The following is a 27,057-nucleotide window of genomic DNA, read 5'->3' on the forward strand; positions in this document are numbered from 1 at the left end:
TGCTCTGGGACCTTGGGATTATTCAGCTTTCGGAGGTTCAATTTTCTTACCTGGAAAATTGACCTAATCAAACCTGATGCCTGTGTTGCTGTGAGATTTAAACCAAATTACATGTGTGAAGTGTCTGAGGTGGTTATCTGCCCTGTATCAGATGCTCAATGAATGTGATTGCCTTCCCAGAGGCAGCCCTAGGGCACACGTGCATGCTCGCACTCTCGTGCACACACACACACCCTTTTCCTGCACATCAGGAAAAAGGGTTAGAGGGTGAGACCCTAGGCCAGACCATACCAGACCAGACAAGTACAGGCAGAGAGAGACGGGTTTATTCTCCATGATTTCCATGCTCTGGCAGGACTGGCCCAGGCTTAGTAGCCAGGGACTCAAGGAGTGGGGACTCATATAAAGTCCTTGAAGCCCCCTGGGGCTCAGCCTGCTGCGCCTGGGCCTGGGCCAGCTGGGCTGTGTGCTCAAAGGCAGCCTGCAGCAGGTGAGAGGCGAGGCAGGTGGTCCAAGTGATGAGATAGGCCAAGTGCCAAGAGGTGGGCGCTATCGTGCTCTCCACCCACCAGTACAGGCGCTTCAGCAGTGCCAATGGCTCCAGCATCACGTGCTTCTGCAGCAGAGCCTAGAGGGGGCAGGTGGCCACCACGAGCTCACCTGGCTGCACTGCCTGGCTGCTAGCCCCCCAGCCCAGCCCTGGCCATGCCCAGTGCCCCAGGCCTGTCCTCAGCAGCCTGGCCTGCACCCAGCCCACCCACCTACCTTGCTAGGCAGCCAGCCCAGGCTGAGGCAGTGGGCCTTCCAGCACAGTCTCCAGGCCAGCAGCAGCAGCAGCAAGGCCGCCAGCATCAGGCTGTGCAGACAGGACAGAAGAAGGTCCACCCAGGTGGTCACAGACAGGCCCAGCTGCTCCCAGGCACCTAGCCACTTCAGGTCCAGGCCCAAGGCCCGGGCACAGCCCAGCATGCCTGCCCACACTCGCCTGGGCCCCCTCCGCACCAGCCACACAGGGCCCTCTGTCAGTGCCAGCCCAGCCCGTAGAACCCAGTCTACAGGGCAGGCTGCCAGCCTGGGCAGTGGGTGGGCCTGCTGGCCGCAGGACCCCTGGGCCTCCTGGACCAGCCCTGACAGCCACTGGTTGAAGAGAATGATCTTCAAGAGCAGGAAATGGTAGAGGTGGACCCGGTTCTGGACCAGCTGCAGGATGAGGAAGAGACAACCGTCACCCTTCGTCACTCACTTGGGGTACGAACCCTGCCTGAGTTTTATCGCAGTGGGTGGCGCTGCCCGGCCTCCTTGGGCCAGGCCCTGGTCCTCTCAAGGCTTCAGTTTCCCCACACATAAGAATGGCCTTTGTCTGTTCCTTCTAAGGACTCCATTCTCATGAGAGACCCTTAAAAGGCACCTCATATTATATTCAGTTTTCTTTCCTGTGAATTTAAATAAGTATTTATAATACTCCAGACTGAAGGAAGCTGGATGATGATGATGATGATGATGATGACTATGAAGGAGTGACCCTCCCCCTCAGCCCTTCCTAATCCTGCAGGATTTGAACCAGATCAGTTTCTTCTCCTGAGCTCTGGAGCTTCCCTGCCCATCAGTTGCTTCTTGGTGTCATGAGGACAGCTGGGAGCAAAGGCAGTGTCATTAGAGGCAGAGAGATGTGTGGCATGGGAGACGGTGACAGAATTAATGGCTGACCTACTAAGAGGGGTGAAGGAGAGGGAGGGACCCAAGATGTCCAGATTTCTGTCCCGGGTGACAGAGTGGACATGATGTCCGCCGTCCACTGGGAGGAAGAGTGGGGTTGGGTGGGGAAAGAATCTGTAAATGAGACTGTTTTGCTGGAGTCCTGGAGCTGAACAGCCCCTCCGCACAGCCCTGAGGGCCCCAGCCCCTGAGTAAGAGCAACCCGCCGGTCTGGACCCCATGCGTCCCTGACCACAGGACCATCTGGAGCCCTAATGGACAGGGCGGGGCGAGAGGCAACAATCTGGGGTTAGCTACACACCCCGCCACAGGGGGCTCAGCAGAGCTGAGGGGGTAGAGCTACACTGGGAAAGGAAGGGGACCCAGGAGTCCAGCTAGGAGAAGAATTAGGATGGAGATAGGAAACAGCAGCTGCCCTCCCCCCCACTACCACCAGCTGATGATTTTGAGACCAGAGAATAGCCTAATATATCCCACGTGATCCTGTAAGATCAGTTATAGGAGAGAAAACGGAGGCTCAGAGAGGTAGAATAATTTGCCCAAAGCCACACAGCTCAACAGTGGAGCAGCCAAGATCCAAATCCAATTTTCCGTTTCTTTATACCGCACCACCTAATCTCTCCTTTCAATGCCACAGCAGCAGGCCTCGGGGACCCTTTTCTGATAACTCAGCCCACCAAGCAGCTGTGATTTACAGATGTGGCCCCGGTCATTCCCATGCTTTAAAACCAGGGATGAGAAGGGCAATGCCTCACCCACAGGAGCGATTCTCTATGAGAAAATTCTGGCACTGTGGCTTGGGGTGGGGCTTCTGGGAGCTGTTAGGTTACTGCAGGGGACAGGCAGTCACCTGGTCCAGCAGCTCTGGTCCTGCTCAGGACAGGCCACCAGGTCCAGCAGCTCTGAGGTCGCTGTGAAGGGCCAGGTGTGCGGCCCCGGCCCCTCTCCTCCCCACCTGCACCTACCGCACTGAGCGCTTCACCGCCAGCAGCAGATCCCCAAAGGGCTGGATCTGAAGGGACAGACAGCCTCCAGGTCTGCCCTCCCCCCACCCTCGGGCTGGGAGAGGCAGGATGACCTCACAGACACTGCAGGGTGGGAGCCCAGTTACTATGGGAACCTGAGTATCACAAGAGACTTCCCTTTACCTGCGTCCCTCCCCCTTCACTGCAAGAAAACCAGGGACTTGTCTTGCAGTCTCCATCCACTCCCTGGTTGGGGACTGCACTTAGGGACACCCACTCCACGAATTCAGCAGCAGCACTGGAGAAGGACCCCAGGGCCCGCCACAGTCAGCGCGGACAGAAACAGGGTGCCCTCCCCACGTTCTTCCAACTCCCCGAGTATCCAAGGCCTGGGAAATGGAAATCTTGACCCCAATGGCCACGGGTGACAAAATGTTTGGAGGCAGAGGGAAGACCCAGCTGCCCAAACCTGAGGGCCCTACCTAAGCCCCCACTCCCATCCATTCTTCTTGCATTTCTCCAAAGGTTGGTCCCTGGTCACAAAGCGGAGGGATGAGGTTGTGACCTGTATTCTCAGATCTTAGTGGCATTTTAGAGGTGTTATAGAAGAGAGTTTGCCTGCCCGGCGCTGGCCAAGCCAAACACTGACCTCTGAGCACTGTGGGGAGAAATGCTGGGTGTTTCACTGCGAATGGAGCTGCCCAGGAGTCGGGAAGCTAATGCTCAAAGGCTGAACTCCCCGATGGCACGCAGGGTACAGATCGTATAGGGCAAAATCACAAGACACCCTTGTTTAGGGGTTTGGGTCGTGCTGGGAACTTATTGCTTGGAGGTGAGGTCAGGGTAATAACTCATTCCCTCAGGTCTTGAGGAGAGTTCTGAGGTCTTTCCCCATGTCCCTTTGTCTGGTTTCATGGGAAAGTAGCCAGGGGTTGGTTGACCTTTGGGCTCAGGGACTGAACTGGAACTTGGGTCAAAATGTTATGTTTAGCCTGCCAGGGGTCAGGACCCTGAGACCAGCAGTCAGGTCCCGGGCGGGCTACCGTCTTCTGCTGCCTCAGGGATTGCTGCGCTGGGCTGGCGGGGGGGTGGGGGGGCGGCGGGGGGGGGGCACTCGGGGTGGGGAGGGGCAGCTAGGTGTCTGAGGGGAAAGGAGAGACTAAAGAGATTAACTAAAGTTAATCAAAGTCATAAGAATCTTCGATTTCTGGGAAGAGAACAGGTGCTTCCAAGTGTCCTGGAAAGGGATGGGTCCTGGGGGAAAGAGGGCAGCTCTGCTCCGAGAACCTCCTCCGGACACAAGAGGCAACAGGTGGTCACAAGAGGCCTGGAGAATCTTGGAGACAATGCTGGAGCCATTAATTAGGTCAAAGGCTTAGAATTATGGAAGAATCCAGAACCTTGATCATTACTTCTCTGTCAGGGTTTCAGCTGGTGGCCCCAGGGAGCTGCAGGATGGGGCTGTCACGCCTTTGAGAAATCTTTAAAAGCACACCGTCTGGTGCATGTGCAGGCCTCATGAGTGCAGGGCTCCGTGAGGAGAGGGCCCTTCTGAGCAGGTCAGAAGGGCAGGTGCCACCCAGGCCTTGCACACAGTGTGATTTCAGTCCTCACTCCCTCCCTTGGCCAGGCACCCGTGTGCAGGGCACAACATACCCAACCTGGCAGCCTGCCATCTGAGTCCCTGGAATGCAAGTGGTGACCTTTGCCCGGGGCAGTCCTGGGCACCCACTGGTTTACTTGACCAGAGCTGGGGTCTGGAAGGTGCAGCGTTCAAAGTCCCTCCACTAGGTCCTCTGCCTTTGCACCTCCCCCACCCACCTACCCTTGGTGTCTCCAACACCGTCGCACTAAGTCCCTGGTGCTTCACAAAGGCCTCAGAGAACTGAGTTTTGAAGGATGGGTAGGACTTTTCCCTAGAGGAGAGTGTGAAGGATGGTCCAAGCAGAGGGAACAGCTGGATTTAAACAATTCGGTATTACTAGAGCATAGAGTAGGGTGCTGGGAGGAGCACAAAGCAGGTGGTAAGGTCAGCAAGGGCCACAGGGTCAAGGAATATTCTGTTAGATGATAGAAGCCACTGAAGAGTTGAGGCAGCAGGCAACCAGATCCCTGTGAACTTCAGAACGGTCCCTCTGGCTGCACGAAGCATTTGAAGTAGGGAGCAAAAGCAGTGGGAGTCAGACAGGAACCCACCACAGTAAAGTCTCCAGGAATGAGGTGTGGCAGCCTGGACTGTGGCTGAGGCACTGAGAATGGAGAGAAGTGGGAAGATGCCAGCAACGTGTAGAGGTAGAACTGACAAGGTTGGAAGCTGTCAAGAACAGCAAGAGGTCCAAGACTGTACCCTACTTGCAAGCTAACCAGTCGGCCTGCCAGAGTTTCTTGGATGATGGTAGAAGGCACAAGACTCCCAGGTGAGAGATGAAGGACAACTTATTACTCACAGCACTAACAGTAAACCAGAGTATAAGTATTTTGCATTGATTCTTTGAGTCCCAAATCCCCTCAGGGTCATGGGCCAGGTGACATCTGAACACCCTGTTGGTGATTACAGAAGAGAAACCCTGAGCTTAGGGAACCCAAGTCTTTTATAACAGGCAGAAAGCAAGCCTGCTTCTTGCTCCTGGGAGACACATTATCTTTCTCATGCCGGATCATGCCTGTGCTCTATTCCAGGAGGACACATTATATATTCCAAGGTTGCTGGGTCCACAGACATCCTGGAAAAGATTGTTCAAAACAAAGAACAATCAATTCCTTAGCAGAAACATGAGAGACCCAGGGAAAAATTGTCTCCTAGCAGAGGATCGAATAGGAATAGTAAATGGCAGCGGGGCTCAGGACTCCCCTCAGAAGGCTTGGGTGACAGGTGGGTGGTGGTGCTGCCCACCGAGGTGGGTGAGAGTCTGGGAGTCAGGTGGTGAGGGCTGAAACTAAGACTTGCAACTAGTTCCCCCCTCCTCTCTTTGGTTGGCTCCCACTATCACCCAGCATCACCATACACAGAACTTGTCACTAAGGCTGAGTTGATGGTCCTCAACCTCATATGGACCAAACTCCCTGAACCATGTGGCCCAGGCACGTGGAGTTGAAGAGACATCTCCTTGCCCACTGCCCCCAGGGCAGCTCCTCCCTGCACTTCTCAAGTCTCATTAGGATGCCAGCACCAGGTGTGTCTCAGAATCAACTCCAGCAGGAGCTACTGCAGAGGAGCCCTGGGACTTGAATCCTGCAGGAGGGAGCCCTACACCCCTTCGCTTTCCGTGAAGGGTGATGGTTCAAGGCCATCCCTGCACAACTGTGCTGTGTGGCCTTAGGCAAGCAGTGCCTCCCGTCCTGGCCATGTCCTCCCATTGCAGGGTAACAGGGGGAACCAGGTGAAATAACCCAATTATCAATGGCAGCTGCCTTGCATGACGCCACAGGGCGCCATTCCCCTGTCCCTGTCCTGCACCGAAGAGATTGACTTTCCCTGCCAAAACCTAGGGCTAACCTAAGTAAAGGCTAAGAACTCTCCTCAGACTCCTCCCAACCCCAGTGCCCAACAACTCTCAGGAGCGCGTTCCTACGGGTGCAGGACTGAGGCGCAGCCGCACGAGGGCAGCAGACACCAGGGGGTGCAGAGCCCCGGCACACCTGGGCCCGCGGAGCAAACCCGTGGAAAGTTTTTGGCTGTTTATTTTGTCCCTTAGCCTGCAAAGCCGGTTTCCCTGTGACAACAATGGTGTGTCATCTGGAGGAGCTCGTCATGTCTGGGTTGCTGGGAACGAAACCACCGAGAAATAATCAGGACATATGTTTCTCCCTTTTTTTCTTTCATGTCTAATATTAAAATGTCACTTTATTTCATCTTCGTTTTTATATTCCCCCAAAGTACACAAAAATCATAAACATGCCTTCATACTTATTGGAACTTTTTTTTTCTTTCTAAAGATGGCTTTACCGAAGGCAAAGCACACACCTGGGCCCACACCAGTGCCTGGAGCTGGTGGGTAAGTGAAGTCATCTATGGATGAAAACTCAAGATTTTAGCAAAATAAGCTACAAGTGAACAAAATTACTATAAAATATATGCTAATTTGTAAAAAAAAAAACACCAGCGTACACAAATTTTATTAATTCATAAACCAATATGTGGAAATATTCATTTCAATCACACTGCTTTCAAGCTATTCGTTTGGAGCCTGAAACTCACTTAATTTTGAAATTTAAAAAAACACTGCCAAATATAAACAAAGATCGTTGCTACTGTAAAATTAGTTGTAAAAACTTTTTAGCCCTAGCTGGCATAGCTCAGTGGATTGAGCGAGGGCTGCAAACCAAAGCATCGCAGGTTTGATTCCCAGCCAGGGCACATGCCTGGGTTGCAGGCCATGGCCCCCAGCAACCGCACAATGATGTTTCTCTCTCTCTCTTTCTCCCTCCCTTCCCTCTCTAAAAATAAATAAATAATTCTTAAAAAAATTTTTTTAAATATTTTACTTATTGCCCTGGCTGGTGTAGCTCAGGGGATTGAGTGTGGGCTGTGAACCAAAGCATCGCAGGTTTGATTCCCAGCCAGGGCACATGCCTAGGTTGCAGGCCATGTCCCCAGTGCAGGCCACTGGAGAGGCAACCACAGACTGATGTTTCTCTCCATCTCTTTCTCTCTCTAGAGGGGGGGAAGGGAGAAAGAAAGAGAGGGAGAGAAACATCAATGTGAGAGAGATACACCCATCAGTTGCCTCTCACACTCCCCCAACTGGGGACCTGGCCACAACCCAGGCACGTGCCCTGACCAGGAATCAAACCAGAAACCTTTCAGCTCACAGGCTCAATCCACTCAATCCACTGAGCCACACCAGCCAAGGCTAATTGTAAAATTTTTAACAGAAAAATGAATGAAATGCTTTAAAAGTGTTTTTTAAAAGGATATAAAGTTGCCAAACTACCCCATTGTTCAAAAACATTATTCCCCCCGCCCCAAATAAAAGTTCAGAGAAATGTACGAAACACATAAACGCCAGCAACAGGTTGCAGTCACAGCTGTGAGGTACAAAAATCAACGTGAAAAAACAGCAATGATAAATATAATTTTCACCCTTCATTTACTGATCACTTTGCTCAGAACCAATGTGGTTAGCGTGTTTGTTTTCTGCCAGCTCACCTAGACTTCCCTCCGGGATATTCTCCCGGCCGCCAGCCACCCGCCTTCAACCACAACCGCTCCGCTTTTCTCCGCTTGCTCTTTTCTCTACAGGCCTCTTCCGTCCTGAAGAAAATGTTTCTGCCCTGGCCGGGTGGCTCTGCTGATTGAAGTGTCCTTCTATACACCAAAAGGTTGCAGGTTCAATTCCTGGGTCAGGGCACATACCTGGGTTGCAGGTGTGATCCCCAGTCTGGGCACATATGGGAGGCAACCAGTTGATGTTTCTCTGTCACATCTCTTGCTCTCTTTTGCATGCTCTCTCTCAGTCTCTCTCTCAAATCAATAAAATATCCTCAGGTGAGTATTAAAAAACAAAAGAAACAAAAAATGAAAAAAAATGTTCATCCATCAAAAGACATTTAGGTTGTTTTTATATCTTGGCTATTGCAAAAAAAAATGCTGCAGTGAAAAATAAATGAATCGAACTATATCAAACTAAAAAGCTTCTGCACAGCAAAAGAAACTGCCAACAAAATAAAAAGCCAACCAACCAAGTGGGAGAAGATATTTGAAAACAACAGCTCTGATAAGGGGTTAATATCCAAAATACATAAAGAACTCACACAACTCAACACCCAACAAACAAACAAATAATACTTTCCAATAAAAAAAATGGGCAGAGGACCTGCACAAACACTTCTTCTAAGAAGACGTCAACAGGTAGATGAAAAGGTGCCCACCTTCACTGGCTATGAGAGAAATGCAAATCACCATCACTCTTCCTGTAAGCAGCCTGAGCTGGCCTCTGAAAATGGCTCTCTATTCATTCCACCCAGAAAACCCCACAAAATCAGGCCAGTCAAGAGGTTCAAATCTGCCTTGGCCAGGTAGCTCAGTCGGTTAGAGCATCTTCTCAATAGCCCAAAGTTGCAGTCAGGGCACATACCAGAGTCAACTGATAAGCGCGTCCTGAACAAGTGGAACAACAGACCAAAGTCTCTCTCTCTCTCTTCCTCTCCAATCAATAAAACTTTTTTAAAAAGGTTCAAATCTTCGTATTCACTTTAAAAACACTCCTGAAACTGCCCAGGCCATCGAGGTTATGCATATCCAAAAAGCCACCAAGTAGCTGAAAGATGTCATTTTACAGAAGCAATGTGTGCCATTCCGTCCTTACTACGGCAGAGTCCATAGGTGTGCCCAGGCCCCACAGTGAGGCCGGACACAGGGTCGGCGGCACCTCTCCCTGTCACACTAAGATAATCGCACTGAAAAAGAGCAGATTGTTCCAAAACCAGAAGAGGAGGTTACAGGGGGCAGGGGGACCGGGGGATATCCCAAAAGGAAGTGACAATACGAACACATACGGCCTGGGAGTAAACTTGTCATAAAATAAATACTAATAAAGGTAAAAAAATAAGATAAAAAGAAAAACCCACAGTGCGATACCACCTCACACCCGTTAGAATGACTATTGGCAACAAGGAAGTGAAGTGTCGGAGAGGGCGTGGGGGGAAGGAGCCCTCCCTCGCTGCAGGTAAAAACGCAAACTGGTTCGGCCACCGTAGAACACAGTACGGAGGCTCCCGAAAATATTAAGAATAGAGTTACCGTATGACCCAGCAACCCCTCTTCTGGGCATCTACCTGAAAATTTTAAAAGCATTTACTCGCCACGATATTCAACCCCTATGTTCATTGCAGCACGATTCACTGTGGTGAAGACCTGGAAGCAACCCAAGTGCCCGCCTGCAGTGGAGGACCGGGTAAAGCAGATGGGGCACTACTCAGCCATTAGAAAAGATGAAATACTACCATTTGCGACAACATGGATGGCTCTTGAGAATATCACGCTAAGTGAAATCAATTAGAAAAGGTTAAGAACCATATGATTTCACTCATATGTGAGATATAAAACTAAAAGCAAAAATGGACAAGAAAAACAAACTCACAGACAGAAACAACAGGATGGTGGTTACGAGAGCAAAGGAAGGTGGGGGCTAGTAAGGAAAAGGGGGGTCAAATATATGGTGACAGAAAAAGATTTGAGTTTGGGTGGTGAGCACACAGTGCAATATACAGATGATGTATCAAAAAATTGTACTTCACCTTAAACATCTATAATTTTATTAACCAATGTCACCCCAGTAAATTCAATTTAAAAAAGAATTGTACACTTGAACCCTATCTAATTTTATTTATGAATGTCATCCCAATAAATTTATTTTTTACTAATTTTTAAATTTTTATTTATTTTTAGAGAGAGGAGAAGGGAGGGAGAAAGAGGGAGAAAAACATCAATGTTGGGTTGCTTCTCACACACCCCCTACTGGGGATCCAGCCTGCAACCCAGGCATGTGCCCCAGCCGGGAATTGAACCTGGGACCCTTTGGTTCGCAGGCCACCCCTCACTCCACTGAGCCATACCAGCCAAGGCTTTTGTTGCTTTTAAGATTCTCTCTTGCAAATGGGAGTAAAAGGGAGAAAACTGTACTTGAACAATGATTAAAATAAAATTTTAAAAAAAAGATTCTCTCTTGCCCTGGCTGGTGTAGCTCAGTGGATTGAGAGCCAGCCTACAAACCACAGGGTTGCCAGTTGGATTCCCAGTCAGAGCACATGCCTGGATTGTAGGTCAGGTCTCCAGTGGGGGCCACGTGAGAGGCAACCACACACTGATGTTTCTTTCCCTCTTTCTCCCTCCCTTCCCCTCTGTCTAAAAATAAAACAAATAAAATCTTTAAAAGAAATTCTCTCTTTATCTCTAAACTTTGGTATTTTAATTATGGTGTGTCTCGGAGTAGGCCTCTTTGCATCCATCTTCTTTGGGCCTCTCTGTGCTCCTGAACTTGCATGTCTATTTCCTTCACTAAATTAGGGAAGTTTTCTTTCATTTTTTTTACATGGATTTCCAACTTCTTGCTTTTTCTCTTCTCTTTCTGGAACCCCTATAATACGAACGTTGGGAAGCGTGAAGTTGTCCTAAAGGCTGCTCACACTGTTCTTGTTTTATGGATTCTTCTTTCTTCTTATTGTTCTGATTGGTGGTTTTTTGCTTCCTTGTGATCCAAATCATTGATTTGATTCTCAGATTCACCCATTCTACTGTTGCTTCCCCGTAAATTGTCCTTTATTTCAATTAGTGAATCCTTTGTTTCTTTCTTTAAAAAAAAATAAAGATTTTTTACATTTATTTTTAGAGAGAGGAGAAGGGAGGAGAAAAAGAAGGGGAGAAACATCGAACAGTTGCCTCTCGCAAGCCCCCAGCTGGGGGCCTGGCCTGCAACCCAGGCATGTGCCCTGACTGGGAATCAAACCAGCGAACTTTTGATTCAGAGGCGGGTACTCAATCCACCGAGCCACATCAGCCAGGGCTTATTTGTTACTGACTGGACCATTTTTATGCTATTGAGGTCCTCACTAAGTTCCTTTAGCATCCTTATAACCAGTGTTTTGAACTCTGCATCTGATAGATTGCTTATCTCCTTTGTGTTTAGTTCTTTTTCTGGAGTTTCGATCCGTTCTTTCATTTGGGCCATGTTTCTTTGTCTCCTCATTTTGGCAACCTCCCTGTGTTTGTTTCTATGTATTAGGTAGAGCTGCTATGATTCACTGTCTTGGTAGTGGGACCCAATGTAGTAGGTCTGTATGGTCCAGTGGCACAGCCTCCCCTATCATTCAAGCTGGTACTTGAGGTGCAGCCTTTGTGTGGGCTGTGTACACATTCCACTTGTAGTTGAGCCTTGATTGTTGTTGGCAGGTCAATGGGAGGGATTTGCCGAGGCCAGTCAGCTGCAAGGACTGACTGTGACCACTGACCACCAACCTCTGCCCTCCAGGGAGAATCAGCTGTGCAGGGGCAGGATGGTGGTGCCCTGACATAGTCCGTATCTGTTCACTGGGTGCACTGGCCTTGGGGTTTCCCCGGGTGGCACAGGCCATAGTCAGCCCCCACCTGTACTTTGCCCAAGAGCACCCTGCCTGATCTGTAAAGTAATCTGAGATAGCTGCTACCTGTGCTGGGCATGGAGATTCCCAGGTATAGCCAAGCTGTGAATCTAGCTGGCTGCTGCTAGTGCCAAACCTGGGGCCACTTAGCAGGAGGTATGGATGCTAGGGGGTCGCTGAGCCTGGCTGTTGCTTGTTTGAGAGGATTTAGGAGGTTGAGGAGCATGAGCCAAGGCTAACCATTCATATGGAAAAGTCTCTGTTAACAACTTGGGTGGGCTGGTAATTTGTGTGGGACAGAGTTGCAGGAGATCTCCAGGGTGGGCAAATGGTGTTAGTCAAGCTGATGGAGTCTCAGATATGGACTGCACCTGCTGACTCTGTGGCTCTGTGGGAGAGTTCAGAAAAGGAACAATGGCTTCTGCCTGCCCTTTTGTCTGGGAGAAATCTGCCCCCCAGCTCTCACCTTGATACCAGACACTTCAGTTCCTCCCTGTATGCCACTGGTGCCTTTCAAGCTGCTGTCCTGGTGCTGGAGCTCAGGGGAGTGATTATGAGTAGGTGAGTCTGTGTGTGGGTTCTTTAAGAGGAGCTGCTTAGGGCTCCAGAAGTTTCTTCTGCCAACTCAGTCCCCACTGGGTTTTGCAGCCAGAAGTTGTGGGGACTTATCTTCCTGGCACTGGAACCCTGGGCTGGGGGTCTGGTGTAGGGCTGGGACTCCTCACTCCCAAGATATCCCTCCCAAATTTTTATCCACCACACATGGGTGTGGGACCAGCCCATTCCATGTGTCCGCCCCTCCTACCAGTGTGGACAGATGTGGTTTCCTTAATTCTGTAGTTGTCAGATTTCTATTCAACTTGATTTCTAATGGTTCTAACATATTTTAATTGTAATTTTGAAGTGGTTGTGTGAGGAGGCGATCCGTGTCTGCCTGCACTGCCATCTCGACGGGACGTCCTCATGATCCTGATTTGAGTTCCTTTATATAAATACCCAGAAGTGAGATTGCTGGATCATAGCTAATTCTACTTTTAACATTTTATGGAACCTCCTTACTGTTTTGATAATGGCTGTACTAGCTTACATTCCCACAGGTGTAATGTATATGTGATATGGACTATTACTCTGCTCCTAAATAGAAACCCTGCCATTTTCGACCACATGGATGGAGCTGAGGACATTATGGTAAGTGAAATAAGCAAGACACAGAAAGAGAAATACTTCATGATCTCGTCTATATAGGGAATCCAAAAAAGCTGAACATTTAGAAACAGAAAATAGAATGGTGTTTGCCAGAGGCTGAGGTTGTGGGAAATGGTGTCTTATTGATCAAAGGGTATGAAGTTGCGGTGAGTAACTTCACAAGATGAGTAGATCTACATGTTACCATACAGGTGTCTGACCTGAGTGGGTCTGCCCAGAGCAAGCTATAGTGTGTGGGTTCTTGAGAGTAGGAAAGAATTCACAATACAAGCCCAGGTAACTATGAAGATGCATTTCTTAAAGCTGGGCATACTGAAACAAAAAAAAGGGGGCAGAGGGTGCTTAGCATAGAGGCAACAGGAGAGCCTAGGCTGGGCTGCCTTGGCTCACTGAAAAGTCCGAGAAAAGGGCGCCCTGGAGACAGGCTCGGAGAACTAGCCTGGGGCAAGCTGCCAACCACCCATTGCCTCAGAGGTCAGGGGACGCGTGCCTGTGAAGAAAGACGTGGGGACTGAGGTCCTGAGTGGTGGCGCAGGCTGTTCCCCAGAGAGAGCGCGTGCACAGTGGGTTCTTTGTCTTGAGCCTTTTATCTCTTTCTTGCAGGCAGGAATCTCAAGGGGCAATTCAGGGGAGGGTTTCAGCAGAATATGCATCAGTTTTCCAGGTGTGCCCTTTCAGGGTCATGGTCTCCTCTAATTGGTCAGTGACAGGGCAGGGGGTTGTCAGTCATTGCAGTTGGTCCCGGGTTTGCCCACCTGGTTTTGCTGCTTTTCTGGGCCTGGAGCTGAAACACAACTGAGGCCTAGATATTATCTCTAGGGAGGTGAGTTTCTGTATTTGGCTGTAAATTACTTGGCCTGTGTGTTCATCTATCTGTCTCAGTTTCCCTACTCCACTTGCCAAGGACTTTTCCCTACTTCTTACTATCCTGGCTCACAGAGATCTAATGTGCAGCATGGTGATGACAGCTAAGAGGACAGATCTTATCAAATCTTCTCAACACACATACATACAAATGGTAACTATGTAGAGGTGATAGATATAGTAATTAGCTGGATGGTGGTGATCATTTCACAATGTATATATATATCAAAATGTCAAGCCCTGGCTGGTGTGGCTCAGTGTATTGAATGTCAGCCTGCAAACCAAAGGGTCGCCAGTTCAATTCCCAGTCAGGGCACACGCCTGGGTTACAGGCCAGGTCCCCAGGAGGGGGCGCATAAGAGGCAACCACACATTGATGTTTCCCTCTCTTTTTCCCTCCCTTCCCCTCTCTCTAAAAATGAATTTAAAAATCTTTAAAAAAAGAAAACCATCAAGTTGGACACCTTAAGTACCTTAAGTACATGTAATTTTTATTAAAAGAAAAAAGAGAAAATGTTCCTCAGTACCTCCTCTTCTGACCATTTAAACAATGTTGTTGAAAGCTTCCCTGCACCTTATCACCCCTGCCCACTACCAGCCATCCAGCTTGTGCCCCTACCTCCCCGCGCCACTGCTCTGGCCTGTCACTGAAAAATGCCTTGTTGCTGAATGTAATATAGAGGCATCATGAGCAAAGCCAGAAGGTACTTGAGAGCCTGAGAAAAATGTTTACAACCCACGAAACAATCCAAGGACCAGTCTCCAGAATATCCAGAACATCTAAGTGTTGAAGGTACAAGATTCATGTGCCTGTGCTTCGAAAGGAAGGCCAATATTCAATACGCCCAAGTTTGGAGTAAGGAAAGGTTATTAACTGAGAAGGCCCAGCTTGAGAAGATCAGAGTGCCTCATGGCTTCTGCAAACCCATCTTAAGAGAGCCTAGAATTTTGGCAACTTTTATGTCAAGGCAACAGAAGAAGAGCCAACCAAGCAAGAGGTGGGTAGGAGCCTAGACAGCTAGACAACTAGGGGATGGAAGGGATCCTGGGGAGAAATTTCTAAAACCCTTTGTTCCTGGTCAGTCTGTCATCCAGTTCTAGAGACTCTTGTAACCATACACCAAGGTTACAGGGTTCACTCCCCAGTCAAGATACCTGTAACAATCAACCAATGAATGCATAAATAAGGGGAACAACAAAATCATGTTTCTCCCTGCCCCCATCTTCCTCTCTCTTTAAAAAATAAAAACAAAAAATATAAAAAGAGTCACTACTTTTGCATATTCCCCCACCTCTTCGGGAAACGGCACCCTCTAAGAAGGGGCTGCTCAAGCCTCAGAGTTCCTCTAGCTAATTAGCATATCTGAGGCAGGAGCTATTAGCCTGAAGGTGGTGGGAGAAACACAGGCTAGAATTAGAATAGAGAGAAGGAGCATTTCCCTCTGCTACACCAGGAATGCCTGCGAATACAAAGATAAATAAGATAAAATCAAATGACTCAAAAGAACACACGCCATGGCAATCCACTGAAGAGGTAACCCAAAGAGTCAATAAAGCTATGAGAAGATGTTCATTAGTAATTGAGGGACATGCAAATTAAAACCACGACAAGATGCTATCTCGTACTGATTTGCAAAATCAAAAAGTCTGAAAATACACTGTTCATGGAAGAGTTTGTGGGAGAAACAGAGCATTGGACAGGCCCACACCCTGAGCTGGCAGTTCCGTGGTTTTCCAATCCTGACAGCCACCCGAGGTAAGAAGTGTGCTGCACAAAGCCACCCATTACAAGCACATGAAACTGAAGCAAAAAACTAACAAAACAATAATTACTCTTCCTACTTGCAATGCACTCTTTTATTTTCTATTCACTCTATTTCACAACTGTCTAAATTGTTTTCACTACCCCCAATGCATTGCAAACCTCAGTCTAAAAAGCACTCACTAGAGAAACATCCACTTGTGAACAAAGAAACACGTGCAAGGCTTATTTATGGCAGTTTTTTATGGGTGTAATTGTCTAAGGAATGACTAAGCAGTGGTTAAAATGAAGGAGACCTATATGCATCAAAGTGGAAAGACTTCAAAAACAGTGTTAAGTGAAAAAGGAAAGTTACTGAGTAACAGCTATAAAATGATAGCACTTATATGAATTTTTTCAAACCCATTAAGCAATATTATATGTTGTTTGGACATATATGTAGTAAAAAGACAAGAATAAGATCTAGGAGGTACCCATTCATGGTGGTAGCTGGTTCCCTGGAGCAGCAGATGGGGGAAGGAGGAAGTCAGAAGGAATGTCAGCTTCATTTGTAATGATTTTTTCTTCTTCTACTTTCGAATAAGGTGAAGCAAAAATGACAAAGTGCTAACATTTGTTTTGGGGGGTAGTAGGTACCTGAAGGTTGAGAACGAGCCAGTCAAGCCAAGAGCTGAAGAAAGAGCAACCCAGGCCCGACCCAGCAGTGCACGGGGCTCGGGAGACTGAGGTAGCCGGGGCGTGTCCCGAGAGCAGCAGAGGCCTGGCGGGGGAGTGAGGAGGAGCAGTGAGGTTAGGGATGAGGTTGGTAAGGAATTTGGATTCCAGGTTGTACTCAGGGAAGATCATCAAATTTATACTACAAAAACATCATTCCAGTTGCACATGTTTCGTTAACTATTGAAACTGAGTTATAAACAAATACATGGGGCAGGGAGGCAGGGGGGCTATCATACTACTTTCTTTTGTGTGTGTGTGTTTTAAACTTTCCAGAAAAATTTTAAAATGATAATCAACACCACCTCTGGCTGCTAGAAGGAAAAGAGAGTGTGGGTGGAGGCCAAACAGGGGGCTGCAGCGGGGGGCCTGGTCCCGACAGGGAGGTAGATGAGACCAGCCGGACAGAGGTGGCCGAAAGAGGCCACTGGGCGTGCTGGTTGGTGAGCAGTGTGGGGCGGGAGAACACTGGCCTGGGCTGAGCCCCCGGGTGCACAGGGGGCTGGGGGCTCTGCTGGAATAAGAGGCCAAGGAAGGGCAGATTTGGGAGCGTGGAAAAACGGAGCTGGGTTTGGGCACGTTGCCAGCAAGAGACCTGTGGCCTGTGAGGGGAGATGTCAGGTGCACAAGTCCAAAGTTCAGGAGAGAGTCGGCCAGGAGCCACCTCACTGGAAATGATGGCGTATAAATACTATTTAAAAGCACGGGACTAGATGAGATCACGTAGGAAGTGGGTGTAGATAGAGAAGAAAAGAGGACCCAGGGTTATCAGACAGGGGCCTGGCCTGAGTGGGTGTGCCTAGAGCCAGCTCCAGTGTGTGGGTTCTTGACTTCAGGTAGGAAAGCTCTCACAGCATGAGTCCGCGTGACTATGAGAACACTTTTATTAAAGCTGGGGACAGTGAAACTAGGAAGGGCTTGGCATGGAAGAAGCAACAGGAGAGCTTGGGCTGGGCTGCCTGAGTTCACTGGGAAGTCAGAGAAAAGGGGGCTTTGCGGACTGGCTCAGGGGATTAGCCTGGGACAAGCTGCTGCTGCCCATTGCCTTAGAGTTTAGGAGACAAGCGCCTATGAAGAAAGAAGTGGGGGAAGAAGAGGGAAAGGGAAAAGTTCAGGCTGCTCCCCAGAGGGAGGAGTGTGGGTCCTTTGTCTTGAGGCTTCTATTTTTCTTGCAGGAATCTTAGGGGAGGTCCCAGGGAGGCCTTCAGTAGAATATTCATCCCCAACGTGTGCCCTTTCTGGATCTCGGTCTCCTCTGATTGGTCAGTGACAGGGAGGGGCTCTTTAGTCATTGCAGTTAGTCCTGGTTTCCCCACGTGGTTTTGCAGTTTTTCTGGGCCTGGAGCTGAAATACAACTGAGGCCTAGAGGTTATCTCTAGGGAGGAAAGGTGAAGGGAGGAGAGGTTACCCTGGGGGTGAGGTGCTTGTTTTCCCACTTTTGTCCCCTCCCAGGCACTGGGGCCCTCCACCCTGCACCTGGCTGTAAATTGCTCAGCCATTGTGTCCAGCTCTCTGTCTCAGTTTCCCTATTCCACCCATCAAGGAATTTTCCTAGCTCCTCACTGATCCTGTTTCACCAGGGCTGAGCCCAGGGAATTTCCCACCTCAAGAGGAGGAGGCTGCAAAGAAAACGGAAGGAGCAGCTTTTGGAGTAGGAGGAAGCCAGAAGGAAAAGTAGTTGCTCTCTTGTCCCTCCAAACCCCTCAACCTGTCAACAACCCCCAGACAGCCCCTCCATAGCACCCCCAACCTTGTTCAAGACCCTGGCTCTCACTAAACTGCAATGGACTCAGCCTGGCAACCTGTCCTTTCTCCACCCTGCCTTCTAGACCATCTTCGTAAATGCAGATCTGATGCTCAAACTCCCTGTAGCTCACTCAGGGTTAGAAACAACACCCCAGCCTGGTGACCGCGCTCCTCGAGGCCAGGGTCCTGGGCACGTCAGCAGCTATGTCACAGGTGGGCACAGGTAACCAGGCTCTTAGTGATCATGACAAAGAATTGAACTGAACACACAGAGTTTATAGCAGAGAACATGGGAGCAGGCTGACTCCAAGCAGAGATTGACCTCATGGGCTAGAGGGACTTTATTCTTATAGGGCGGATCTTTCCTGGCTAGTTTTGGTGGGCTTTACTGTGCATGTACAAGTAGTTGTATTACTTTAAAGCTACTGCACATGTGGTCTCCCATGATCCTCCCCTACTGGCTGCCAGGGAAGAGGGTCCCACAATGCTACCGAATTGACCCCCATTTCTCCTGGGGCCCCCCTGTACTAGGTTCACCTTTCTCTTCACTAGAGAATTATAGCTCTCCGTGTTAGAGACTGGTAAAAAGGAAAGGAATTATTTATTCAAATTATACAGACTTAAGAGTAATGACTTAATGTCTTCATCAAAATCCCAAAGTCCCTTAAAACACCCACAAACACACACAGTCCTTCCTTCCCGCCTTTGCCCAGTCTGGGGTACCGTATCTCAGGAAAAGAAATAGAAGTCCGTGGCTCAGGCAGCTCCTGGTTCTTCCCAGTAATCCATGCTTGGCTGATAGGCCTCCCTTGGTTCCCAGCACCATCGGCTGTGTTGCCGGGATCTCCAGCTAAAGCCGCTTGGTGGTTCTCTGCTGAAGCTGCATGGTGATTCTTCTCATGGCTGCTGGGGGCGGCCATCCCCCTGTGCCAAAAGTGTGTGGTTCTCCTTACATGGCTGCAGGCCCGTGGTCCTCTCTCCACTGCCACAGCCGTGTGGCTCCCTCCTTACATGGCTGCAGAAGACTCCACTCAGCCAAAACCGCATGGTTCTCTCCTCAATGGCCGCAAAGTCTGGGTTTAAATATCCTTCCAGCTTTACTGGGCTCCATGATGAGTCTGAGCAGGGGTGGCTCCATGCCGTGGAGCCAATCATCTCCAAGTTCTCATGCAGGCACTGTAACTAGGGGTGGGGGGTACCTCCCAGTTACATCTTAGGGGGAAGTTCCTTCCATCCCCCTGGCTCAGAGCATGGCCACAGCTATTTAACATATTTATGGTCCTGGCTGGCAGTAGCTCAGTGGATTGAGTGCAGGCTTCGAACCAGGCATCGAAGGTTCCATTCCCAGTTAGGGTACATGCCTAGGTTGCAGGCCACAGCCCCCAGCAACCACACATTGATATCTGTCTGTCTCTCTCTCTCTCTCTTTCTCCTTCCCTTCCCTCTCTAAAAATAAATAAATAAAATCTTTAAAAAAAACGTATCTATGCAACCAGTTAAAGGTTATAGATATGTTAAGTGACCACACCAGAGGTTAGCTGCAAAGGTTAGTTACTATGCAAAACAGCTCTGAATGGCCCTGCTCCATGTGTCCCTTCCCCTAACTCACACCTGTGGTGGAGGGTGAGGATATCCTATATATCCTTCTAATATTTCCTGGACACCTTGAGTTCTCGACCCCATTACAAGTCCTCCTTTCGGGGGCCCCCTGGCTGTACCCTCCTACAGCTATACCTGCGTATCTGACACAGACACGTGCGAGGCACACACGTTCACACACGTTCACACCCCCCAGGAGCCAGCGCTGCACCGACAGCCATTCCCTTCTCCCTCCTCCCTCCTGGCCGGAGGCAGCCTTCCCTTTCCACGCCAAGCCTGGAAGTGCCAGGCCACCCTTTCCCAGCATCTGGGGCTTCTGGAAGAATATCCACCACGACCACCACTACCCCCAAAGAAAAAGAGAGAGACCAGGAGACAAGGCCCATTCCTCGCCTGCCTTGGAGCTTTGTATGTGAGGGCACACGAGTGCCTGAGCTGCTGCCACCATCCTGTGACCAGAGGTGCTGACAGAGCTCTGGAAGAAAAGGGCCCACATGTTAACCTAACAGACTCCCGGGAGGCCCGTGTGGCCGCCTCTCCAACTCGGAGAGCTAAAGTAACCACACTGGATGGTCTAAAGTTAAAACTTATTAACTAAAAGAAGTTCACGGTGGTTAGTCATGTCCTAGGCCAGTATTTTTCCCTAAGAAAGGTCAGTCTTTAAATTAAGCTGGTCTATTGTCTTTTTGCATCTATGATAACAGACCTTTGGAATGTGAAGGTAACTTCCTTTTTCCCAAACCCCTGGGGCACAAGCTGAGACCACAAATCCCCTCATTGTTATTGTTATCAGGTTAATTGTTGACTGTTAACTATCCTTTACCCACCCGTGTAAAAGAACTGTGTCTAGCATTTCATCTTTTATCCAACCCCAGAGCCCCACCCCTACCCCACCCCACCCCCCCGCCCCCACCCCGCCACTTTGCTTTCTCCTGCCTCCCCTAGTCTATCACCAGTGGACTTTGGGTGAATCCCTATGGCTCCTCCTTTGATTCTAATGTATAAAAATAAGGTGCTAAACTGCCATCTGCGGAGCATTTCTCAGTCCGTTGAGATGTTGCTTCCTAGCAATTGTTGTCGGTTTGGTTCAAATGAACTCACCAAAAATCTCTGCAGGTTGGAATGTTTCTTACATTGACACAGCAAACACAGTATGGCAAACTGAAACCGGAAAAGTCAGCATTCATGCTGCCTGTCGCCACCCAACAAACAGAGAGGGATTGAATCTTTACGGGCACTTTCTTCAGATGGCGGGTGATCTGAGAGGAGGGTTTATGTACCCTAAACCATCTTACGCTTCCTTTGAAGCCAGCCTTTTTTACAAGGAGGGAAAAAGTGTAGGTACGGGATTTGGAACCCAGGAAAGAGGTTGATCAGATAAAAGCTTTGGGCCCGCAATTTCCCTAGCCTCCTTTCATCCACTGACTCGAGATTCTTTATCTGTGCCCTGGGCGTCCGTGTCATCTCTGCGGGATGTCTCCCTGATAGCGTTCCAGGGACACTCGCTGGGATGCCATCTCGGCTGCTTGCAGTCCTCCTGGGGCACAAAGGTCGAATTGCTTGTGGTCTTCTGGAGGTAGGACGGGTCATATATTCTAAGCTCTTTAACTATTACTTAAAACTAAAATTTTCCAACTCTTGAGTTCCCCCATCAAAACGAGAGAATGGAATTTGAGTCTGCAGTGAAATCATTGGGACCGTGGACCACTGGGCATCCTTGGTACTGCTGACCACTGGACTTCTTGTAAGAAAAAGTAGCAAATCCCTACTATTTAAACGACCATGGGGTGGGTTTTGGACACTTGCATTCAGGAGCATTCTGACCGACCCCACGTCCTCACATGTGCATGTTAGGGTGGTGGGCGGGCGACTCGGCCTGTGAAAGAATTCACAAAGAGAAGAAAGTAAAGTTTTATTTTACTTTCCCACAGAGGGAAAGGGCTAGGTGTGGAGATGTGCACCAGCCCCAGGGCATTAGGGCTTTGGGTTTTCATGGGGTCCCAGGCGGTTGCAGAGCAGGGTGTTTCAGGCTGGCTGCTGCTTGTTTCCGTGCAATCTTTGGGCGCAGGGTCCGGCCTGGCCGTTGGGGTCCAGCAGGTCATGTTTCATAAGTTCCCAGAGCCTCTGAGCCTTCAGGGAGCTTCCAGGGAGGTTCTGGTCCTGAGGAAAAGGGCTTGTCATACAGTTGGGGTCAGCCATGCTTTATGGGGCTCAGCCAGCCCTGGGAAAGAGGCCTGAGAAAGTGGCTGGAGCCTATTCATGCACACACACACCCTCACCGCCCGGCCCTCTGAGAGTCGTGCTGCCTCCAGACTCGAGCCCACTGGCAGGGTCATGTCTTGGCCCGACAGACCCTCATCCTTGTACACTCACTCTGGCACAAGATGACTCTCACCTCTCCTCAATCCCCTAACCATGGGCCTTTGGCTTGTACATCTGTGAGACTGGACAATAGTTTTGAAACATGAACTGCTGCTTTTACTACCTCTCCTCACCGCTGAACTGTTTAGTTATCCAGCCCTTCCTCCCAATTACAGCAGCAGCTTGACCAGGTGGTACCCACTGCCTCAGAGGGGGATTGTTTTCAGCAAATGGCGGAAAAGACTGAGCATTAGATGAGTTAGAGAAAAGCTGCCTGTCCCAAGGCTAGAGCTGGCTCCTGGACTCATGAGGGAAAGAAATGGAGTGGGCTGTGTGGAGAGAGAAGTCTGTGAAGAAGGAGCAGAGCGACGCCCGAGACCGCCAGCCCCCACTAGTGTCTGCCACGGCAAGTCTCATCTTCCACTAGGGCCCAGAGCCATCTCTATAGGAGCCGTGTTGGTGTCCCCAAACCATGCAGCCCCATCAGTGAGCGGGACACCACTGAGTCACTAAGAGGACAGACACGCAGGCGTCCAGGGGACACCTACCAGGGTCTCTCCTGGAGCCTTGAGAGCCACCCTCTGATGCTCCAACCCGACTGCCTTTACTGGGCCCATTCACCTTACTTGTAGGGTTATTCCTCACTACAGTATCTCCATAGCACCCCTGCGTGCCCATCCCAAACAAAGGTGTGGTCCTGGACACCCAGACCCAGAGCAGGGGTGGTGCCTTAGAAAGAAAAGCCCGCATATGGATTCATAGGAGATAGTGAACTGAGACTGGACAGGAAAACACACCCTTCCTGCACCTGCCTCACTAGACCAGGTTGGATCAGGAACTCTTTCTGACTCATCTCTGTGACTCCAGTGCCCAACCTAGGGCCTATAAAGCAGTAGATACACAATAAATGTTTATTGGCCTAAGTGAAATGTGAGGCTGCAGGGATGGGACCTACACAGTTAGCTGGCCGAGCTACCCCCGACCCCGGCCTCACTTTTCAATGAGGACTCAGAGGTGGCAATTCTGGCCATGTGACCTATTCTGAGCAATAGGATAAAACAGAAGTCATGGGGCAGGGCTTCTAATAAGCTTTTGTGATGACAAATAGACTCAGCTGAACTAGCTTTTTGCCCTTTCCCCTTAGTCCTATCTGGAGATGTAGCAGCCAAGACAGGATGACAGCCATGAGGACAAAGGCCTCCATGCAAAAGGTGGCAGAGAAGAAAGATGCCAAAAGCCCGGGTCCCTGATGCCATAACTGAACTCTAGACCCTACTGTCCAGTCTCGGCGCACTTGTTTAGCCAGTAAATCTCTCAGTCACCGCCTGGCAGATGTTCTTTTATTTGCAACTGAACACCAAAGGCTCACAGGGAAGCAACAGTAGAGTGGATGACACTGAGTCACATCAAAGATTTGGGACATAATGAAGCCAAAAACAACCAACCAGAATGACAAGAAGAAAAAAAAAATTTTTAAAGAGGACAGTGTAAGCAGCCCCTGAGACACCTTTGCATTTCCCAACATTCGAATCATAGGGGTGCCAGAAAGAGAAGAGAAAGAGCAAGAAATTGGAAATCTATTTGAAAAAAATAATGAGAGAAAACTTCCCTAATTTGGTGAAGGGAATAGACATGCAAGTCCAGGAAGCACAGAGAGTCCCAAACAAGATGGATACAGAGTCCCACTGCAAGACACATCATAATTAAAATGCCAAAGTTTATAGATAGAGATTTTTTTAAAGCAGCAAGAGAAAAGCAGTTAGTTACCTACAGGGGAGTTCCCATAAGGCTCTCTGCTGATTTCTCAAAAGAAACTTTGCAGGCTAGAAGGGATTGGCAAGAAACATTCAAAGTCATGAAAAACAAACACCTACAACCAAGATTGCTCTACCAGCAAAGCTATCATTCAGAATCAAAGGGCAGATAAGAGCTTCCCAGACAAGATAAAACTAAAGGAGTTCATCACCGAACCATTATTACATAAATGTTAAAGGGACTTATTTAAGAAAAAGATCAAAACTATGAACAATAAAATGGCAATAAATAATATCTATAAACAATTGAATCTAAAAGAAAACTAAGCAACAAGAACAGAGACAGAATCATGGATAGGGAGAGGATTTTGATGGTCGTCAGATGGGAGGGGGTGTGGGGGAATGGGTGAAGAGGTGAGGGGATTAAGTACAAATAGGTAGTTACAGAATAGCCATGGGGATGTACAGTACAGTATAGAAAATGGGGCAGCCAAAGAACGTGAACAGTGATGTGGGGATTGCTGGAGGTAGTGGAGGGGGTGGGGGGGTGCTGGGTGGAGGTAGGGCAAAGAGGGAAAAATCAGGACAACTGCAATAGCATAATCAATAAAATATAATTTTAAAAAGAAAAGATAACAGACAGACTTAGCAAAAGTGAAGATTGACATTTGTTAGGGAAAAATACTGCCTTATGACATGACTACTCACCATGCACTTCTTTTAAGTTAAAAAGTTTTAATTTCAGACCATCCTATGTGGTTACTTAGGTGTCTGAGTTTGTAAGGCTGCCACGCAGGCCTCCTGTAAGCTTGTCAGGTTTAGCATGTGGCCCCTTGGTCCCACACAATAGCTCTCGTAATAGACAAATCCTTGATCTCAATGGCTTAACACAATGAAAGTTTATTTCTTGTTCATGCTGTTAACCTAAAAATAAAAGGTCAGTGCTTCAGAGGCAACAAGCATTTATTTGAAATTCAAAACATACCTATTCAAGAGGCTGTGAATCTAAGAAATGTCCAAACCTGTAGAGAATTTTTATAAGACTTTATTTGAGCCAAAATTGATGGCATATGCCAGGAAGCAAGATTTCAAATGTCCCCCAGAATTGCAGCTTGCAGTTTCTTGTATGCATTTAAGGTTAAGGAGGGAACTAAGGAGCATTACGTGCAGGTGGGAGAAAGCACAGTAGGGACTGGACTACAGGATAATTAGTGAGATTATATGTTTGCTTGAGGGTGGCCCCAGTTAAAAAGAGGGGCTTGGAGGGATGATCACATATTAGGAGCAGCTAAAACAGGGCATTTTACTGATATACATACACAGGAAAAAAAAATGGACAGGATTTGCTTAAAGCAAAGATAAGACTTTACTAAAGAAGTTTTGCCTGAGGCATGACCGCCCAAACCATGACCTGTGCAGCTAGGAATTTAAGCTCACCTCACCCAGTGAGTTTGCTTTCCATAGAATCCCTTTTTTCATCCACAGAGCTATTGCACACTGATTTAGGCAGGAACTAGAACAGTGTTCCAATTAGGAGGTGAAGTCAAGGGGTATTTATGAGAAAGTGAAAGGCAATAATTACATGAACAGAAGGAAGGAATTTCTATAGGTGCAAATAGGCTACCAAAGTGATGCTATTTCTAAAGAATGTCCTTAATTTTCAGTCCAGTAGTTATAATGTCTGCTTTCTTATTAGCTTTACAAATAGTTGTTTGGACAGCAAAGCTGCTCTAGGCCCAGTCCAAATGTTATTTTGTCCACTTTTCTCATACCAAAGTTCTGAGGAGTAAGACCTGCAAGGAAGTTCCCCTGGGATGGTAGCTCCACCTTCAAAAAGTAGCTCCGTTTGCCCTGGCTGGGAATCTCAGGTGGTCAGAGCATCATCCCAATACACCAGGATTGTGGGTTTGATTCCCAGTCAGAACACACACACACACGAAGTAGCTCTGTTCATATTATTTTTCACTATGTTACAGTCCAGCCCAGATTGGTGGGGACAGCACCACTCCACACAATCATTTAGGGTCCCAGGGTCCTTCATCTTGTAATTCCCCTGTCCTCTGCATGCTTGGAGCCCATTCCACAGAGAATCATACAGTAGCTGTTTTTTCATTGTCCAGGTCTAGAAATGGAATACCTCACCCCATTTAAAGAGCATAATTCAACCAAGTAAATAGAAGATCTAATTGGCTTTATTAAGTGATTCATGAATGAAGCCATCCCATCCATCAGTTAGAAGTGATGTCATCAGTATTTAGCTAATTATTAATAAAGGAAAGGGAACAAAAGGAACAGACATTGAGTTTAATAAACTGGGGAGCATGAGCCTGTTTGCTTCACCAGGAAGCTACAGCTTCACACCCCAGGGGATTACAGCATTGCTCCACCAAGGGGATTAACCCTCCTCCCTTCCCCTCTCCTGTACTGGACTTTTCGGGGAGCAAGGGGAGCTGCTGAAACAAGGAAGGGCCCAGGACAGGTGAAGCAACAGGAGAGAGACTAAGCAGGGCTGCCTTGGCTCTCTAGAAATATTATGGGAAAGAAGTCAGCCAAGATGGGGCTGCAGTCCACTCACTGGACTGCAGTGGTCACTGGACTGCAGGTTCAGGGATTTAGCCCTGGATGAGCCGCCTAGGTCCATTTCTCCCATGCTTACAAGTCTTATGGGGTCCCTTAAAGTTTAGGAGATGAATGCCTTTGGGGAAGGGAAAGGTGCAGGGGGAAAGGAACAGGCGCACTCCTGGTAGAGGAAGCATGCTCCAGGTCCTTCGGCTTGAAGGTTTTAAAGACTGAGAATTTAGGGGAGATCTTAGAGGAGGATCTCAATAGAATTTTTTTAAACTATGTAAAAAATTATTTTTAAAAATATTTTTAAGATTTTACTTATTTTTAAGATTTTATGTATTTTATTTTTTAGAGAGAGAGAGAGGGAAGGAGGAGAGAAACATGTGTGGTTGCCTCTCATATGGCCCCCACTAGGGACCTTGCCCACAACCCAGGCATGTGCCCTGACTGGGAATCAAACCAGTGACCCTATGGTTCGCAGCCTGCACTCAATCCACTGAGCTACACCAGCCAGGGCTATTTATTTATTTTCAGACAGAGGAGAAGGGAGGGAAAAAGAGGGAGAGAAACATCAATGTGTGGTTGCCTCTCGTGTACCCCCTATTGGGGATCTGGCCCCCAACCCAGGCATGTGCCCTGACTGGGAATTGACCCAGCGACCCTTTGGTTCACAGACCAGTGCTCAATCCACTGAGCCACACCAACCAGGGTTAGAAAAGTCTTTAT

The 27,057-nt window shown here is 48.5% G+C and overlaps 1 protein-coding gene across 1 annotated transcript; it reads right to left on the reverse strand.

The window, feature by feature from the left end:
• Window positions 1-325: 325 nt before the first annotated feature.
• TMEM270 (transmembrane protein 270) lies at window positions 326-26,416 on the reverse strand. The gene is made up of 3 exons (XM_045819336.1): window positions 26,342-26,416; window positions 766-1,200; window positions 326-628 (listed from the first exon to the last, which is right to left on the reverse strand). The coding sequence occupies exons 1-3, from the start codon at window positions 26,414-26,416 to the stop codon at window positions 326-328; spliced, it is 813 nt and encodes a 270-aa protein (XP_045675292.1).
• Between the last annotated feature and the right edge of the window lie 641 nt (window positions 26,417-27,057).

Source organism: Phyllostomus hastatus, unplaced genomic scaffold, assembly GCF_019186645.2.
Source record: "Phyllostomus hastatus isolate PE091 unplaced genomic scaffold, TTU_PhHast_1.1 phas_scaffold_385, whole genome shotgun sequence".
NCBI lineage: Eukaryota > Metazoa > Chordata > Mammalia > Chiroptera > Phyllostomidae > Phyllostomus > Phyllostomus hastatus.

What these genes read in the sequence shown, in the direction of transcription:
- TMEM270 (XM_045819336.1), bottom strand. Translation starts at nt 26,416, where the DNA reads ATGGGAGAAATGGACCTAGGCGGCTCATCCAGGGCTAAATCCCTGAAC. An exon ending in CCAGTGACCACTGCAGTCCA is followed by an intron (nt 1,201 to 26,341) that starts GTGAGTGGACTG and finishes CTCATCCTGCAG; the next exon opens with CTGGTCCAGAACCGGGTCCA. An exon ending in TGGGCTGGCTGCCTAGCAAG is followed by an intron (nt 629 to 765) that starts GTAGGTGGGTGG and finishes TGCCCCCTCTAG; the next exon opens with GCTCTGCTGCAGAAGCACGT.